At 49.1% G+C, this 18,589-nt stretch overlaps 1 protein-coding gene across 2 annotated transcripts in view; it reads right to left on the bottom strand.

Annotated features, from left to right (window-relative positions):
* The window catches only part of TRANK1 (tetratricopeptide repeat and ankyrin repeat containing 1), a 95,195-nt gene that overhangs the window by 49,545 nt on the left and 27,061 nt on the right, over positions 1-18,589 (bottom strand). For both annotated transcript variants that reach the window (XM_037070875.1, XM_037070874.1), the window contains 6 exons: positions 14,391-14,517; positions 9,085-9,235; positions 8,010-8,128; positions 5,849-5,932; positions 5,502-5,637; positions 3,633-3,764 (listed from right to left, as the gene is read on the bottom strand). In XM_037070875.1, the coding sequence (XP_036926770.1) occupies positions 3,633-3,764; positions 5,502-5,637; positions 5,849-5,932; positions 8,010-8,128; positions 9,085-9,235; positions 14,391-14,517 (749 nt within the window). The remainder of the gene's footprint in view (positions 1-3,632; positions 3,765-5,501; positions 5,638-5,848; positions 5,933-8,009; positions 8,129-9,084; positions 9,236-14,390; positions 14,518-18,589) is intronic.

Here is an 18,589-nt window from a genome sequence, read left to right on the forward strand (position 1 = left end):
AAATATCAATGTGTACAGAATTCTGAAAACTCCCTGTTCTTGCAATTATCTAGATTTACAAATTAAAGTTCTAGATGCCAAACTAAAAAGATGCAAAGTGGTACACAGGTTTTTAAATTCTTTAAGGGGATAAGAAAGCCAAATTTAAAGACACTGACATACCAGACTTTCCATTGTTTTACTTGACTGGCATCGCTTCCCCCTTTTCCTGATAGTGACCCCCAGTTTTCCTGTGGGAAAGCACCTCTGTCCATTCCCAGCCCACCCCGTTTGATAGGAGTGAACACCAGACAGACAGACAGACAGACAGACACACACACACATACACACAAGGCTGTCACCTCATTCTCTACCAATGTCTGCGCCTCGGTTCCAGGGGTGATCGCCTGACTGGGACCTGGCCAGTGAGATCATTCCATCCCTCTGGCTCCAGTGATCAGTTCATTGCGGGTATGTTACAAAAGTCAGAGTCACAGCGACTCTTTCCTGGGACTTCTACTGAAACACTGGGAGAAGATGGTCTCCTTGGCTGGGACTGGCAAAAGGGCAGAGTTTAAGCCTGAAGAACCTGGCGGCCCCAGCGGAAAGGAAGCCTGTCTAAAAAGGGCCTCACGCAGAAAGGGCAGAGTTCAGAGGCGAGACCGATACTTGAAGACAACCAGGGAGCACCTGGACCAGACCGGACTCTTCCATCACACGAGCCAGTAACTTCCCTTTCCTGCCTAAACCGGCTTGAGTGTCTGTAGCTTGCAACCAGGACAGACGACAACTCCCAGTCTGTCCTCAATTTTTCAGTTCAAGGCAATGACCGCTTCTGGGCTTTGGGGCCCGCTGCTGCCTGGCTCCGAAGCCTCCCTGAGGCTCTGTCCTTGGGCCTTTCGAAACCATGGCTCCCGAGCCAGGGGACCATCATAACGACGAGCACCCACCAAGATGACAACAGAACCGAGGACATCTAAGGCCCTGGGAGGCTGCAGTTACTTCAAATGGTGGGTTTTAAATTCAGGCCACATTAAAGAATCCGCAGTCCTTGACTCTCCCTGTACCAAACATATATTCGCGACAGAGAAAATCTCACACACTATTGGGGAAGCCTCTCTGGAGTTCAAGTTAGCAACAGCTTCCATCCAAATACACACCCACATGCTAACATCTTCAAGCTGGATGTACGTTTTCACCTGCAGGCACATGAAATATCTGTGGAAGAAGAGGTAAGACATTGATGATACTGGTGGCGGGGGGACAGACACAGGACAGAGACTCTCGGTGCAGACCTTTGCACCTTTTGACGTTTACTTATTGACAAATGGAATGAAATTGGAGTTCATCCAAATGAATAAGGTGCACACATCCTTTCAATCAGCAATTCCTCAACTAGGAAACGGTCCTACAGAGACATCCATGCCAGTTCGCAAAGATGGATGCAGAAAAGTGTTCTCTGAGCAATGTTCTCAGTGACAGAATAACTGCCAACCATTCAAACACCCAGCAGGGGGGTGCGGACAACACAGGCTAAAGGCAGAGGCACAGACTCGAACCACAAATGACTAGGCTACCACGACTTCAGCCCTGAAGTGCACTGGACCGGCTTGGTCCTGCTCACAAGGAGCAACCATTACAGGTCCAGGAATGTCGTCAGCCGGTTGATAAATAAAACAGCCATCATTAACAACTAAACTATTTAAATTTAAACACGCAAATTATATTTAAAACAAAACTCGTTCCTTCCTAATTATTTTTCCGTGTTTTGCTATTACCCATGATGAGGTTTCTTTACATGTGCGTTCACATGGACCTGCGTGGAAAACACAGTAGCACTGCGTGCCATGACGCACAGTGCCTAGCTCCATGGCCAGTGCCATCGGCAGCGCAAAATCAGCCACAGTGGGAATATTTACACCAGGGAAACTGGCAACATTATGGTCCAGGACTTTCCTTTGAGAAGACCCAGTTGTCAAACATTTGTCAGGACACCACTGTCTTTAGGGAGGTAGTAAAATATATAGGAGATCAAAAGATATATAATAACAAGTGTTGGCAAGGGTACAGGAAAACGGGGACCCTCCCACATCACTGGTGGGAGTGTAAAATGGGGCGGCCACTTTGGAAAACAGCCAGCAGCTCCTTAAAAGGGTCCACAAAGAATCACCACATGAGTCAGCAACGCTGTGTATCTACCTGAGGAAAATGAAAATATATTCCAACACATAAACTTACACACAAATGCTCACAGCAGCATTATTCATAACAGCTGAAAGTGGAAGCGAGTATCCGCCAGGTGATGAATGGATAAACAAAATGAGACCCACACACGCAATGAAATATCACTTGGCAATAAAAAGGAATGAAACACCGATACGCCGCAACGTGAACGAGCCATGAGAATGCACTTAGTGAAAGAAGCCAGTCACGAAAGACCACATACTGTAGGATTCCATTTACAGGACGTGTCCAGAACAGGCAAGTCCACACAGACAGACCGTACACAAGTGGACGCCTAGGTCGCAAGAGGTAGGGGACACGGGGAGTGACTGCTCATGGATATGCGTTTCCTTCTGGGGCCATGAAAAGGTTCTGAAATTGTGATCATGGTTACACGGCTCTGTGACTATATTCAAAAAGTCCCAAGTTGTATACTTTAAACCGGTGGACTGTATGATATATGAATTGTCTCTCAAGAAAGCTCAAAATTAAAATCCACAGACATCCAGACGTGGATTCCTGGGGCCCAGCTCAGTGGGGCGGTAATGGTAGAGGAACAGTCCTCAGAGGGCTGCCCCCAGGACCGCCGAGGAGAGAGAACTGCACTCTCCCAGGAGGACCCCCCAGAGGAGCGGTCCCCGGCGGCAGCGTCTGGTCCACAGCATGTTCAATTTCAAGCTGACATTTCACAATCATGAGTTTCCATATTTTTTAAAATCCAGTTCTCCAACATCTCTCCCCACATCAGAAGGCAGCACGGCCCGGTTCCCACAACCAGGGCCCGACAGCAGCCACGCCAGGCACAAGCCCCCATCGCTCCCTGTCCCCTTCCTTCCACGGGGGCTGAGAGTCCATTACCATTTCTCCTCACAGCTACCCTGTTTTTTACGGGAAAGATATGCAGGCTTCTTCCTGCATCCCAGGCTAGCAAAGAACGTCTGCATCAAGAGCCAGCTCCGCCTCCCAGGTGTCACCCCACTTCTGCACATGGCCCATCTGGCCCTGGGGCGTACCGCAGGCTGCAACTCCATGTTGGATTCTAAGTGCCAGGAAGGCAGGACTATGTCTGTGGTCTGGTTCACGGTTTATCTCTGCTGGAGCACAGATTTGGCATAAAATAAAGCAATGAGTAGCCACGTGATAAGGGCGGGAACAAATGCAACGTGAAGCCCATGTCCTGCAGTCACCTGACCCCACAGAAGGCACGTGAAGTCGACGGAGCACGCAGAGCCCAGCAACCCTTCCTTCCCTCGCCGGCCCCCTTTCTGCACACAGCCTGCCTTCCTCACCATGTTTGACTCCAGGGAGTTTTCCCGCTGAGCCTGTCACAGGATGGCACGGGTAAAATGTAATGGTCTGTTGTGTGGGTTCCCCAATGCCAGAAGTCCTCCAGCCCAGAGCGCGCCCTCCACTGGGGCGGTGCCACTTACGCTTGATGAGGTATCCTGGGGAGTAGGTGGCGACCACGTGCAGGACGGTGCAGCCGTCCCGGTCCTTCTGGTTGATGCGGCCTTTCCACTCGGGCTGGTTCTCCATTAACCACCTGAAAAGATGGTTCTCCCCTGCAGGACGTTAAGATCAGTTACTGACGTTCTCTTCTGCACACGGACAACCAGCAAAGCACACTGCGGGGAGCGAGCAGGGAATCCAGCACACGCTGCCACCGGCCACTCACCGCTGTGGGAGACGCGGGAGTTTGAGAATTGAAAGGCTGAGTTGTAGAAAGTTATTCGTCATGCGCTCAAGTCGGATGCCCTAGAAGCAACGCCTGAGGCAAAGATTCTCGGCTGTGCGACTTACTGAGAGTGGGAGTTCAGGAGACAGAGAGGGGGGGCCAGGCCAGGGCAGGGGGAGGAGGCAAGCAGGCCTCACCCCACGGGGAGCTCCGGGGCATGGACTGCCCCACAGAGCTGACCCACCTGGAGGCAGGGGCTGACCTTCTGTACCCCCTTGTCCTTTCGTGGAGACCTATAGAGTGCCCCCAGGGAGGAAGGTGAGGTTGACAGAGAACTGCCCTGGGAGGCGGTGGGCACAGAGGCCCAATCCTCTGTCGGGGCCTCCAACACTCAGTGAGCAGGGACGAGCACTGCTGGTACAGAGGGGCCGGGCAGGGCCGGGCAGCACCTGGCAAGGCCGTATCCCCGAACAGATGACTCTGCTACATGACTATCAACAGGACATGTACTTTAAATTCATTTTCCAGACTCCCTCCCTTGCAGCTCCTGGGATCGAGGAAAGCCACACACTTCCGCCAACTCGGTGGACACCACCTGTCACTGCGTCAGAGCTTTCCTTGCAGAAACGGAGCCGGGATAAACTTGAAGACTCGCTCTTATCTGCGGGTACAGCACCTGTGCCCACAGGAGCCGACTTTAAGCACAGACACAATGAGGAATCAGGACTTTCACAACCAGACGCATGCTTCTCTGGGCTCCAGATCCCTGATTTGAAACTGGAAAACTGGATTAGATGGCTTTTAACCAAACTTTACTGGATGCTCTATCCACCAACCCCTGTGGAAGAACATAATCTCTCATAGATTCCCCAACACACTAAATGAATAGCAACAGAGCAAATCTAGCGGAAGCAAAGATGGGGGCCCAGGTCTGCAAGCCCTTGGCCACCTCTGCGCCCTCATTCTCAGGGAGACAATACAGCCGAGAGAGGAAGACTGTCCTGAAAAGTTCTCGTGGCCCCATCTGGCTCTAGAATGCCGCGGGTACGTGTCCAGCAGGGACGCCATGCCTGCTTGGAAAAGAACAGCAGCTTCTATACGAGGTGTAAAATATGCGTGTGTGTTTTGAATTTTATGGACATAGGAGTCCCTTTAAAAGAACCACAAGCAGTCTGAATGGGCAATGGCCAATGCTCCCCCGGGATTCTACCCCACCCCACAGCACTCAGCCTTCCAGGCTACCGAGAAAATGAACCTGAACCTGGAAAAAGACCACATCTGCCTTTGCCAGAGGGAGGAACCTCCGCAGCTCTCCCGGGAGCTCTGCCCGGCAAAGGCTCTCTGTCCCATTCCACTCCTCGGGTCCCTGCCGCCTGGATCTGTCTAGGGACCCAGGATCCTCTCAGTCTGGGCCTCCCGCAGCTACTGGGTTCCAGGAGACATAAAAATGACGCTGTGTCCCTGCTGCCTTCAGTCATCTGAATAATCAGTCACTGAATATTCAAAACATCCAAACTGCCTCCATTCAGGCGGCTAAGTTCTGCTTTCCCTTGAGCTCAGCAGGGCACCAGAGCTCTGAGCTGGAAGGGCGCCCAGCAGGGCGGGCAACTGGGGGAAGACTCACTTGCTTGGATACAGAGCCGCATGAGGGCATGAAGCGGGTACGGCCCTATAGTCTCCACGCTCGCGCCCACGGAGATGAGCCACTGGACTAACTTGGGCACCTGTTCCATCCTCTCGTAAGGTCCAATGACATATTTCTAGAAAAGAAAACACAGTCATGGATGCCAGGATGCTACTCTATCGATACGAAACTCCAAACCCATTTCACCCATAACGTTCAAAATCAGTGAAACCCTGCATTTGTTGCGGCTCGAGCAGAAGATAACACATTTGCTAGGAGGCAGCTGAAAAGGAAGGCCCCGAACACAGGCCTGAAGTGAAACCATACCCTCCAAGAAGCCACCTTACCTCAAAGAGACTTTTCAGGGATAGGTCTGGGACTCGGATGTTTTTTGGCAGCCGATCTTTCTTCGCTGACAGAAGTAGGAATGACTGACGAGGGGAGAAAGGGAAAAGGTTGAAATAACGATGCTTTAAAACAAACAAAAACAAAACAAAACAAAACACCCTCTGGCTCTGTCTCTTTTTTTAAGCCACCTGCCAAGCTTTTCGGCACAAGCCGTGATAATCCAAGTCTGTCTGTCTGGCCAACTTCCCTTCTTGCCGAGAGCTAAACTCTCTCCACATTTCCTCGAAGCCTGCCGAGGACCAGAGCAGTGGGTGCCCAGCATGACTGCAGAGAGCACACTGGCCGAGTTCTTAACGCCAAGCAAGCAGAATACCCAAGTCCTTTCGAAATATCCCAGTTAAGTCTCTGGCACACCAGCTCCAAGTCTCTGGGCTCCGTGAGACCCTATGGAGTGGTGGGCTGGAGCCAGCTCCTACCAGCTAGTGAGAGTTGATTAGGCACATCTCTCCCCATCTCCAAGTCCTGGAGTTGTATTAGGAGCTTGGAACTGGCCATGTTCGAGGTATTTACACTGCAGAGTTGGCCAACACTACAAACCAGGACTTTGTTTTGTCAGAGGCTAGTTGTTAGACCCCTGAAGAAACAAAAGCCCAGAGAGGTTAAGCGAGTTTTCCTGGGCCACACAGGTAGCACATCCTGAGAGGCCCTTTACTGAGATCACCCAGGTACGCTGAGAGGTCTAAGAGTTCCAGGCTCCGCTGTGGCCATGACCGGAGGCCCGATCTCAAAATCAACTCCCCTCCTGTGTCCTCTTGTCGCTAACTGAACCTAGGACCACAATAGCTTCCAGTTTCTCTCAGTTGGGTCCCCACTCGTAATGGTTCACTCCACTGCCAACGCTCAATGCAAGATGACAGTCTGAGGTTCTGACAGTCCCGGTGGCTAGCCTGGCTGTTTTTTGTTTGTTTAAGTGCCTCTGGTTTTCATGTTTGAAAATGACCTAAGCCCCATTGCTAGTAAGATACTGGACCTGCCATTTGGACTGGATTCCTGGTTCTTCCTGGCTGTCTGTCTTCTTAAGACCTTTTACTATGAGAACAAGCTTCCGGGACCTCATGGCCAGACACCCTGAAACTATAGCCATAACTGTGTGTGCACACAGAGAGATTCCCATCGATTTCATCGCACTTCCAACCGAACCCACGCCCTTCCCAAAAAGTGAAGACTTCTGTGTTGGGAAGTCGTTCGGCCTGCCTGGCTCTAGAGTCCTCGCTTTGCCCTGGCAGGCTGCCCTTGCTTTGGTGACTTCCCTGGACTTCCCAGCTTTGCAAGCCCCGCTAGGACCTTCCTGATGACACCCCCAGCCTCGGCCAGCCCTTTCTCAGGAGCACTGACAGGCCGCCATCAAGGATAACTCCTGTTCAGGGGGCACTTGGCATGTGCCAGGTATTCTAAAAGTCCTGTAGCTCAGCTCCTGGCACATGGGAAGTCCTGAACAAACATTAGGTGAGGTTATTATCAGGAGTTCTTGGCCCATTATTTCTAATCCTCATCAAAACCCTGAGGAAAGAGCTTTATATCCTGCAAGTTACAAATGAGGAAAATGAGGCTGAGAGGGGAAGTAATTGGTCCAAAATAGAAAGTGGAGGATTAGGGTTCACGGAGATGTCCCTGTGACACTGTAGCCAGGCTCCACAGTCTGCTCTGCTCCTCCGCTCGCTGGGTACCCAGCTCTGGGTTCAGGTCCTACAGCCTCCAGGGCACCTCTGGGTAGCAGCCCCTTAGAAACAACCCTCCGAGCATCACAGGAAGGTCGTCTGGGCCCACACTGGCCAGAGCAGTGTACAAAGGTTGTGAAGATGAACGTGCTCGCGTGTTTTCCCCACTCGGTGCTACCGCTCGCGTTTGGACTTCACGGTTCTTCCGCGACGTTGGCGACACAGAGCAGGGAGTGTGCCTTTTTATTTTTTTTTAAAAAAATGGAATCTGGCTAGTTCATATATCTCAACAAGTCTCCATCTTCAATGACATGTCAGAGTTAAAAAGTTATTCTGGCCTAAAGATGAACAAACCATAAATGACCACCCCCAGGGCCCACAGAAAGGGGCCATTTGGTATAGAGTGCGCTCTCCCACACAGGAGCCGTCTCCTTCTACTTACATGCCATAACCCTTTCTTTGCCAGCTTTTCTATTACAGACTGCCACACTTCCGCTGAGAATCCAGTAGAGAAAATTTGATCAAAGTGGGGCATAAAACTTTGCAAAACAATGGGGTCACCTGAAAGAAAGCGCCAGAGTTCAGAAAGTTGAACTTGGGAAAAGTCTACAGCCTTTGGGAAAAGGCCTTCCAATTAAGACTGCACAGACCCAAATGATAAATTAAACACACACGAAGTTGCAATTATTTGAAATTCGGGTGACAGTCAGTCCCCCTCGCGTTAGCATAAGGTAAGCCAACATTCACTTAGCTTTTCTCTTCGCCAAATCCAGTGACGTGTGCTTGTGTTTAATCCCTCAACCAAGCCACGAGGGCAGTGCCTGTTATCTCCACTTATGAAGGAGAAAACGGAAGCTTAAGGGAAGTTACAGAGTCCACTTCCCTGAAGAAAAATGCAACAAATACTATTCTCACCCAACAGGTGAGAAATGGTCGCAAATGAGGTCGGGCTTCACAGTATATCGTGCTGGTAGCTCCCGACAAAAATCAAGGCTGGAAACCACATCGATATCCATTCTTCTAACCTGGTGGCCCAACAATGTTGCACCTCGTTACCCTTCAAACCCCGTTCCTCAAACTCGTGGACGACAAGAACATCCAAGGACACGGGGCAGACAGAATAAGATGGCACTTCTTCCAGGGTATGAATTTCCGACAATAAATAAATATCAAAATAACCATATGTTATTATGGTGAAGGGGCACAAAATTCCCATAAATACATTTTCCAAAATTTAGGAACTGGGCATGGGCATTCTTTCCCACTCCAAACAGGAGCACGTTGGTAGAAAAGTATGGGATGCACTGCCCTAAGAAGCCCTGTTAACTGCTCTCTCTCATGACGAGGGAAGCATGAAACCACCTAGACTTCTTCAAGGGACAGTCACCAAGAGCAGGCGTTTGGCCAGCCTGGCTTCTGACTGAACGACGAGTTTCGGAAGGCGCAGAGAAGACAGCGAAGACGTGCATGGAAAGGACGAGCCGCCGGGCTCTGGAACCTCCCCACATCAGACTTACTGCCCACGGTGGTGAAGACTCCAACGAGGAAATCAGCAAACTGGCTCTGGTCGCTGCTACCCTGCAGAAGTTCAAGGCCCTCAAAAAACATGCGAGCAGCTTCATAGTGATTGAGCAACCGCAACAAGGAATAACCAGCTCGGTAGTAGCCCTGGAAAGGGGAAAAGGAAAACCTTAACAACACCCCTCCCTTCTCATGTGCTGCTGAAGGGCGAAACCAGAATGACGACATGAGGACAGAACCTCGCTTCTGTAGAAACACAGATTCCCAGCAGGCTCTGCGCGTAGAATCGCCACATTAGATTCTGGGCCACATTTCCCCTATCATTTCCTAAGTGTGAAGAAAATAATCGCTTCCGGATCTATGATGTGCGCAGCATCTAACATTTGACACAGAGAAAGAAGGAAGCTGACCGGCTTCCAATTGCATGTGTGGTGTATTTATTCACGCCTCAAATCACAGCCTGAGTGAGCCAGAAGAGAAGAATGAAAAAAATGCCGCGACTACAGCGCTCTGGGGAAGAATGAGATTGTCATGTAAACACAGAATTCGTTCCCTGGTCCTTTCAATCGGTTCAACCCAATTTGCACTAACGTGGAGGGGGAAGACTGCAACCCCAAGCATTGAGATTTACAGATTTCCACATCATAGGCAATATATACCAGAGGCAATTTTTTTTTAGTTTCTGTAGAGAGGGGAAAATTATAATGCTTAACACAGGAAAACAGCCTGTGATGCAAAAGGCCACCCATGCATCCTGTACTGTCGTTTGAGTAAAAGCAAAACAACACCTACTGCCCCCCACTCTGACCACGTGGCCGCATCAGTGCCGAAAATTCCACTCGCCACCAAATCTTCAGTTATTTATTAATTTGTCTTGACCTTCACTTGAAGGTCTAAACTTCAGATATCAGGAAAAAGAAAAAAAAATGTGTGTTTTCCCCAAGCAGACAAGCTGGTACAGAATTTCCCCCTTCTTCGACTTCCTCGGTTTGAGTCCCATATTTTTATTTCAGAGAGGGGTGAGGGGGATCTGAACACGCCACGCCAAAATATGAGAAAGGAGGACTTCGTGAGTCCACTCTCCCAGGCAACGTTGACGGCCATGAAGGAGGCAGAGAGTTGGCACTGAGCTGAGCCTGCAGAAACCGCCCTAGTCAAGCTAGCCCTTCCCTTCCCTCAGTTTCTCCGCACAAGCACTCTCTACAGTTCGCAGACCCTGAAAGTCTTCAAAACACCGTCCTTTGTCTTGCCGGGTCTCCACAATTTATCGCTCTTTGTTAAAATGGTATATAAGCTCTTCAGCCCATCCACGGCTTTGGAGTCCTCACTTCTTTTCTCAGAAGGCTCCCACGTCACATAAAAATTAACATCAAATAAAATCTGTATGCTTTTCGATGAGACTTCCACTCCAGATGGAGGCATAGGTAGATACACTTCGCCCCCTCACACAAGTGCAGAAAAAATTACAATAGACTACAAAACAAGTGTCACCCAGAACCACCAGAAAATCTAGCTGTATGGAGGTCTGACGACCAAGGGTTTAAAGAAGCCACACTCATCCAGACAGGTAGGAGGGCAGAGATGTGGAGCCAGGGGGAGAGGTGTGCGGAGGTGGTGGAATAGACAGTCCCACATCCACGTGTGGTGGATAAAAATCAGGAGGGACACCTTGGGAGTGAGGGATTCCAGCCCCAAACCTGACCCCCCAGCCCAGGGTTCCAGCACCAGAAAGATGACCCCCATAACTTGTGGCTGTGAAAACCAGTGGAGGTTGGGGCAGTGGAAGAAACCGCCAGATTTCCAGGAGACTCCCTCCACTTAAAGGGTCTGCACAGACTTATAACTTATACATACCTACCACCTCTGGGATTCAGCACCAGAGCAACAGCTAGAAGGGCACCAGCCCCACATGGGGAGAAAGTGAAGGGACTGGAAACAGGGTGAGTGCCAAGCAAACCTCCAGAAGCCAGGCAGTAGCATGGTTCCCTCTCCAAACACTCCTTCCATACAGAGCCACAAAGTGGTGAAGTGGGTTACCCTGTCCTGGCAATTACCTAAGGCTCTGCCCCACACAATTTACAGATGCCTTTTCTATACTAGGCCACACTACTAAGACTGGGAGTCAAAGCAGCTCTACCTAATACACAGAAACAAACACAGGGAGGATGCCAAATTGAGGATACAAAGAAATATGGCCCAAATGAAAGAACAGAACAAAACCCCAGAAAAAGAACTCAACAAAACAGAGAACACCAACCTATCAGATGCAAAGTTCAAAACACCGGCCCATCAGGGTGCTCAAAGAACTCACTGAGCGGGGCAACAGCATAAGAAGGCCCAGGCAGAAATGAAGGTTACATTAAGTGAAATAAAGAAAAATCTACAGGGAAACAACAGGGAGGAGATAAAGCCAAGGTTCAAATCAACAATATGGAACATAAGGAAGAAAGAAGCATTCAAACAGAATAGCAAGAAGAAAAAAAGAATTCAAAAAAACAAGGGTAGTATAAGAAGCCTCTGGGACATCTCCAAATGTACCAACATCTGAATCGTAGGGGTGCCAGAGGACGAAAATCAAGAAATTAAAAACTTACTTGAAAATATAACGAAAGAAAACTTCCCTAATTTGGTGAAGGAAATAGATACACAAGTCCAGGAAGCACAGAGTCCCACACAAGTTGGACCCAAAGAGGACCGCACCCAAACACGTCATAATTGAAGTACCAAAGGTTAAAGATAAANAAGCCAAGGTTCAAATCAACAATATGGAACATAAGGAAGAAAGAAGCATTCAAACAGAATAGCAAGAAGAAAAAAAGAATTCAAAAAAACAAGGGTAGTATAAGAAGCCTCTGGGACATCTCCAAATGTACCAACATCTGAATCATAGGGGTGCCAGAGGACGAAAATCAAGAAATTTAAAACTTACTTGAAAATATAACGAAAGAAAACTTCCCTAATTTGGTGAAGGAAATAGATACACAAGTCCAGGAAGCACAGAGTCCCAAACAAGTTGGACCCAAAGAGGACCGCACCCAAACACGTCATAATTGAAGTACCAAAGGTTAAAGATAAAGAAAGACTTTTAAAAACAGCAAGAGGAAAGGAGAGAGTTACCTACAAAGGAGTTCCCTTTACAATATCAGCTGAAGACATTGTATTTCTCAAAAGAAACCTTACAGGCAAGAAGGGGCTGGAAAGAAGTATTCAAAGTCTTGAAAGGCAAGAACCTCCACCCAAGATAACTCTATCCAGCAAAGCTATCATTGAGAATGGAAGGGCAGATAAAGTGCTTCCCAGGCAAGGTAAAGCTAAAGGAGTTCATCATCATCAAGCCATTATTATAGGAAATGTTAAAGGGACTTATTTAAGAAAAAGAAGAAGGTCAAAACTATGAACATTAAAATGACAACAAATTCACAACTATCAACAACTGAATGTAAAAAACAAACTAAGCAAACAACCAGAAGAGGAACAGAATCATAGATATGGAGATCATCTGGAGGGTTATCAGCTGGGAGGGGGAGTGTAGTGGGGGAAGGTGCAGGCATTAAAAATCATAATTGGTAGGTACAAAATAGACAGGGGGGTGTAAAGAATAGTACAGGAAGTGGAGAAGCCAAGGAACTTATATGCACAACCCATGCACATGAACAGGGCGGGGCACTGCTAGAGGGAAGGGGGTACCAGTCAGGGGACGGCAAAGGGAGAAAAACCGGGACAACTATAAAAGCATAATCAATAAAATATAATTTTTTTAAATCTGTATGCTTTTCCTCTTGCCTGTCTGTCTCTTTTTAGGCAAATCGGCAGGACCCTAAGCCACTAAACCAAAAGAGGGTAAAGAAAAAGGTTACTTTCTTCCTCCACTATGGAGGACACCTGGGGGAGGGATGAGCAGAGGGAAAGAACCGAGAGAGAGACACCCAGAAGCTCTCAGTAAAACCGGGCGACTGGCCCTGGTGACTCTGCTGTCGGGGGCTGTTGCAGACGTGTCCATTCAAGGAAAAGCCCAGAGCATCATCCGGGATCCCAGGCACCCAGTCGGCCACAGCCAAGCCTCCACGTCGGGAACGCGGGCAGACCCCACTACCCCCACCCTATGCCAGGGGCAGGGTGCGAAAATCCTACAAAGTCTGTGGGCAGAATTCCTCAGAAATTCATTAGCATTTCAAAGCTACTCAATAATTCCTAAAGTATCCATCCTCCAAGAGAAAAGGTTTGCTGTAAAATATACAAATCTCTCCCTCAAGGCCGACGTGCTCTGGAGGTTGCACCTCCCCACCCACTTCCCACTGTTTTGTGTCTAACACTCCCACACAAAACGCAGACCCCTGGGGGCGCAATGCAGACTGCTATTTACTGAGCGTCAACAACCACACTTCCCGTCTCCTTAATCCTTGAAGCAAATCTAAGGCAGAGGTATCCTCTCATTTTACAGTCGGGGAAATGAAGGCCTAGAGAGGGAAAAGTAACTCAGCCAAGCTGTTGACACCAGTCCAAGCGAGCGGGACAGCGAAAGGGCTGGGCGCTCCCCGCTTTATTGCGAAGCCTTTCTAGAAACTGCCTATACCTCTAATTTGACACATAGGTGTATATTATTGCCTCAGAGAGGCCCATAGTGTAATTTGAGGCCTCTGATTTTGCACATGGCTTTCCTCTCCCCTGCTTGACTGTGAATTACCCAAGGTCTGGGATGGTGTCGTCCGCTTCTTTCATCTGCCTCAACACCAAGAACTTACAGGTGCCTGTGACAGAGGGCGCTCAAAGCATTTTAGCTAAAAACACAATCAAAATGATGACTTATGGGCCTTTGTTAACCAACTTAAAGGGCCTTACTAGCCTCTCAAACTTCCCTGATCCCTCCAAAGGGCCTCAAGAAATGCTAGTAAGCAAGAATGAGGTAGCATTTCTTGAGGTAGTAAGAAACGCTGCCTCAAGAACCTGCATCACGTCGTCCACCCAACTTGCATCTGAAATAAAGCTTTGCTAAAATGAGACTTCAGAAGAGCAGAGAACGTGAACAGACTGAATTTTGGTGTAACTACTTCAGAACAAAGCTATCCCCATAGCACTCCACCTGCAAGAGGCCCAGCACTGCTCTCCTCTGCAAGAGCATTTCAACGCTTGGCCATCCCAGTGTCCACTCCTCTCTGGGTGCCACTCCCGTGCCCATGGACATCCGTGGGGAATACAAAGAGAGCTGAGTGAGGAGCACTCCCACTTTAAAGAGCAGTGAGGGACGGAGGCAGGCTCAGGGGAGGGAGGCGGCAGCTGCCCCGAGCTGTCCCATGCCCCGTACCTTCACGTAGGACGGATCCCATTCCAGACATTCCTTGGCAGCCGCAAATGCCTCCTTCCATTTCCTGAGGTTGTAAAATGCATTGGATTTGTTGCACAGTAGTACAGCCAATTCCCTGGGGGGGACCCTGCAAGAAAGAACGAGCTAGTAATCATAAAACTATCTTCTTGCAAATGCAGAAAACAATCCTAGAAAGCACCATTTTGGTGCTGGCTGCCACCATCACGATGCGGTTTCAGCAGGAATTGTCCCAGTTGTGCCTGTCAGCGCTGATTCTTGTTGACCCCAAGAAAGTCTGGGGCACTTGCAAGGTACAGATCTGCCCTTCCTCGCTCCCAAAACCTCCACTCCCAGCTTTTACTGACAAATGTTCTCAACACCTCGTTCTCACTTCCTGTCGATCACTGATGGTCACCTCAGGGACCACTGGTGAACGTGCTGCAGAAATGGTGCCTGTTCCCAAGGATGGAGAGGACGGGAGCTTCGCACTGAGCCTGAGCAGAGTCCTGACGTGGTGTGAACGTACATACTCAGGTCCCTGCTGCGTGGGGGCAGAGTTGATCACAGGAGGGGCCTCTCGAAACACCTGAGCATGCCAGCCCCACGGACCCACCCCGAGAGGCCCAGGATGAGCACTCTTGTGTTACATTGGCAGGGCCACCCTAACATGGCACGGCCCGGAGCCAGGGCACCAACAGAGGCCCACGCACCATGCGACTAATCTGCAGCCCCCAACAGAGTGACCACGGGCCACGGGTAGCTACTTAAGTCTAAATTACTTAAAATTAAATAAAATTTGCAATTCTGTTCCTTGGTTGTATTGGCCTAATTTCAGTACTGAGTAACCACATTCACAGAAGATCCTATCAGACAGTGCTCGTCTCAATATGTGAAGGCTACCGCTCAAGCTTAAAACATCAATAAAATATGTTTTACCCTCACACTGAACTAGCAAGCAAAACAGAGACAGACTCATAGATGGAGAACAGATGACAGCTAGTGGGGCAGTGGCAGGGGGGATTTAGAAGGTGGAGGGATTGAGCAAAAAGGAAAAAGGACTCTGAGACATGGACAACAGTGACGGTTGCTAGGGGAACAGGAGTATAAGGGGACTAAATGGTAATGGAAAACACATAATAAAGATTATATATATATCCTACCCTCCTAATTTATAATAGCTGGAAGGCAAGGTTCAAACTTAGAACTGCAAGCTCCTGCAGGAGGCACAATTCCAAGTTCTGTCCACACCCCTGACCTTTGCCAGCCCTCAGAAGAATGGGTACAGGTAGGAGGCTTGTGCAGGGCCTGGGAACAGGGTTCACAGGCAGAAATTTCAGAGTCCCAGTACCCACAGTGTGGACCAAAGAGGAAGAAAGGGCTCTGACTGGACCAAGCCCCTGGCCCCACAGACTCCTGCCTGTGGGCAGTGGTACAGCTAGGGGCAGGTAAACAGGCCTCTCTGAAGTGTGGCAGCACAGGGCCCCTCGTGCTGGATCTTGGGGTAACACAATGGCAAAGTTAGTGCTAAAATCAGGTCAAAAGAAGAAGGAAAACCCAAATTATTATCACAATATGCTAACAGAAGCCCAGGGGCCATTGATTTCAAGACGAATGGGGTGGGAGCTGGGGGACAAAACAAGCAAGGCTATGCTTCTCTTTTATAAAAATTTTTTCATGGTGATTATGATACAAATTGCTATAGAAAGGTTAGGTGATGCAGATAAGCACAGAAATAAAGCAAAGAAAAACATCTCCTCTACTACTGTCCCCACCTCAGTGCTTTGTGTGTCGGGCTTCTCTCAGCGTCCATCATCCCCTCTGGGGCAAGAGATGAGTCCCTGGAAGCCCAGAAGGGGCAGTGGAGCATCCAGTGGGTGGCTGGCAAGGGAGCTGAAGTGTAGTAGGGGCCCTGGTGTCCAGCCCAGAGACCCGGACCAGCACAGCCATCCCCATCTGCAATGAGCACTGGCTGCCACTAGGGGCTCCAGAGGCAACCCCGCCTAATGGGAGCAGTCTCTCCACAGGAAGTTATTATGTTCCTGCAACCAACTGAATTGTGCCCTGCTCCCAATTTTCATGTGGAAGCCCCAGCCCCCAGTGTGACAGTGTTTGGAGATAGGAGTTTGGGGGTCGTAATTAGGTTTAGATGAGATGATGGGGGTGGGGCCCTTGTGTTGGGGTCTGTTCCCTTGTAACAAGGGACACCTGTTCTCCCTCTCCACCACACGAGGACACAATGAAGAGGTGGCCGTCTGCAAACCAGGAAGAGTTCTTACCAGGAACGAAGCTGGCCAGCAGCTTCCCAGTCTCCAGAACTGTGAGAAATAAATCCGTGCTGTTCAAACCGTCGGTCTATGGTATTTCATTATGGCAGCCCGACTAACACAGCCCCGCTCCCTAGGACAGCTCCGGCCTACGACCAGTGATGGACTAACATGGGAATCAGAACGTCAGCCCCTGGCCCCAAAGTGGGACCAGCTCTGCGGTACAGTCTGTGCTCCCAAGTTCCCGGGAAGACCGGCTGTGGGGACTGCAGATGAGCCATGGCCGCCTGGAGTCTCCCCCTGCCCCGTGCTCCTTCCCTCAGCCCCGTTTTCCTGAGAGCACTTGCTCTGTAAAGCACGTGCACCTAAATCCCTGTGTCAGCAGGAGGGTGGGCAGCAGGTGATGGGCAAGCGACACAGTGTCGGGAAGGGCCACGAAAGGCAACACGTGAGGGTCCAGGCAGAAGTGCCATCAGAAGTCACACAGCTAGTAAGCAGTAGAGCTGAGATATGAGCACTCACAGTGTGGGGCCAGTCTGTGGCCGTAACCACTTTCCCATGCTGCCACCTCTTTAAGAAAGCTGGAAGTTCTGCCCTGAATGAGGATCTCTAGGCCCAGCTCTGACACACAATTCTGATCCAAACCAGAAGGGGGCAGAATGACAGAAATACAGACCCAAGCCAATTACACTCAATCCAAACCCAGCTAAAGTACAGAAACCATGGTGACAGGGAGGTAGGAGGTAGGAACCATAGTTCAGCAATTTAATTGCCTGTCATTTCTAAGTACAAGTTTAGGCTGCACATGCCCCTCAAATGCCAAGTTCTGTTTCTACTGGGAACCTCTGGGAGGTCCCCAAGGCCATTTCAGGTGGACCACAAGGTGAAAATATTTTCACAATTATAGTGCACTTAATAATGATCCCCAAATGATGCTGGTAAAAGGGACTTTGAGATGTGTTTAACTTACGAATCTTGACAAGAAGTTTTACCAGATTATATACAATCACAAGCATCCCTATGAGAGAGAGAGAGAGAGACCGGGCTACAGCAGAGAAGGTGATGGGATGACAGACACAGATGGAACGATGTGCTCTGAAGACAGAGGAAGGGGCCAGAAGCCAAGGAAAACAGACAGCCACTCAAATTTCAAAACGGCACGGAAATGGATCCTCCTCTGCAAGGACCCAGCCCTGCCCGACACCTTGATTCTAGCCTCGTTAAGACTCATCTCAGACTTCTGACTTCTAGAACTGTAAGACAATAAATCATATCATTTTAGGTCACTACGTTTGTGGTAACTTGTGACAGCAGCAGCAGGAAGCTAATACAATAACAACACTAAGCCTATGTGTGCCCTTTTCGCACTCATCCGCTCCCACGTGTTTGGGGGACTTTCTAGAGGCTACATGATGTGTGACACGACAACAGACTGAAGGCAGAAGCAGACGCGAGAAGCTGGGTGTTTCCTACTGAGACAGATGTTAAAGGGATTTGCAAAAATGTAAAACGTTCCAGTCTTCTCACCAAACTGTTTGCTTTGGAAAATATAGTCATTTTTCTATAAAATATGTTATTTAGCCCAGACCAGTGTGGCTCAGTTGGTTGGGTGTCATCTCGCAAAACAAAAGGTCACCGGTTCAATTCCCAGTCAGGGCACATACCTAAGTTGCGGTTTTGGTTCCCGGTTGGGAAACACGAGAGGCTACCAATCGATGTTTCTCTCTCACATCAGTGTTTCTCTCCCTCTCTTTCTCCCTCCCTTACCCCTCACTAAATAAATAAATAAGTACAATATATGAAACATGTTTATATTAATATGTAATCGATTTCCTATTGACATTTTAAAATAGATGAATAAATACGTATTTTAAATTTCTCTACATTTTAAGTTTTGATACAGACTATATTAACAGCTAAAAATTTGCATAAACA

The sequence above is a fragment of the Sturnira hondurensis genome, unplaced genomic scaffold (assembly GCF_014824575.4).
Source record: "Sturnira hondurensis isolate 20B ecotype Veracruz unplaced genomic scaffold, ASM1482457v3 Scaffold0019006, whole genome shotgun sequence".
NCBI classification, from domain to species: domain Eukaryota; kingdom Metazoa; phylum Chordata; class Mammalia; order Chiroptera; family Phyllostomidae; genus Sturnira; species Sturnira hondurensis.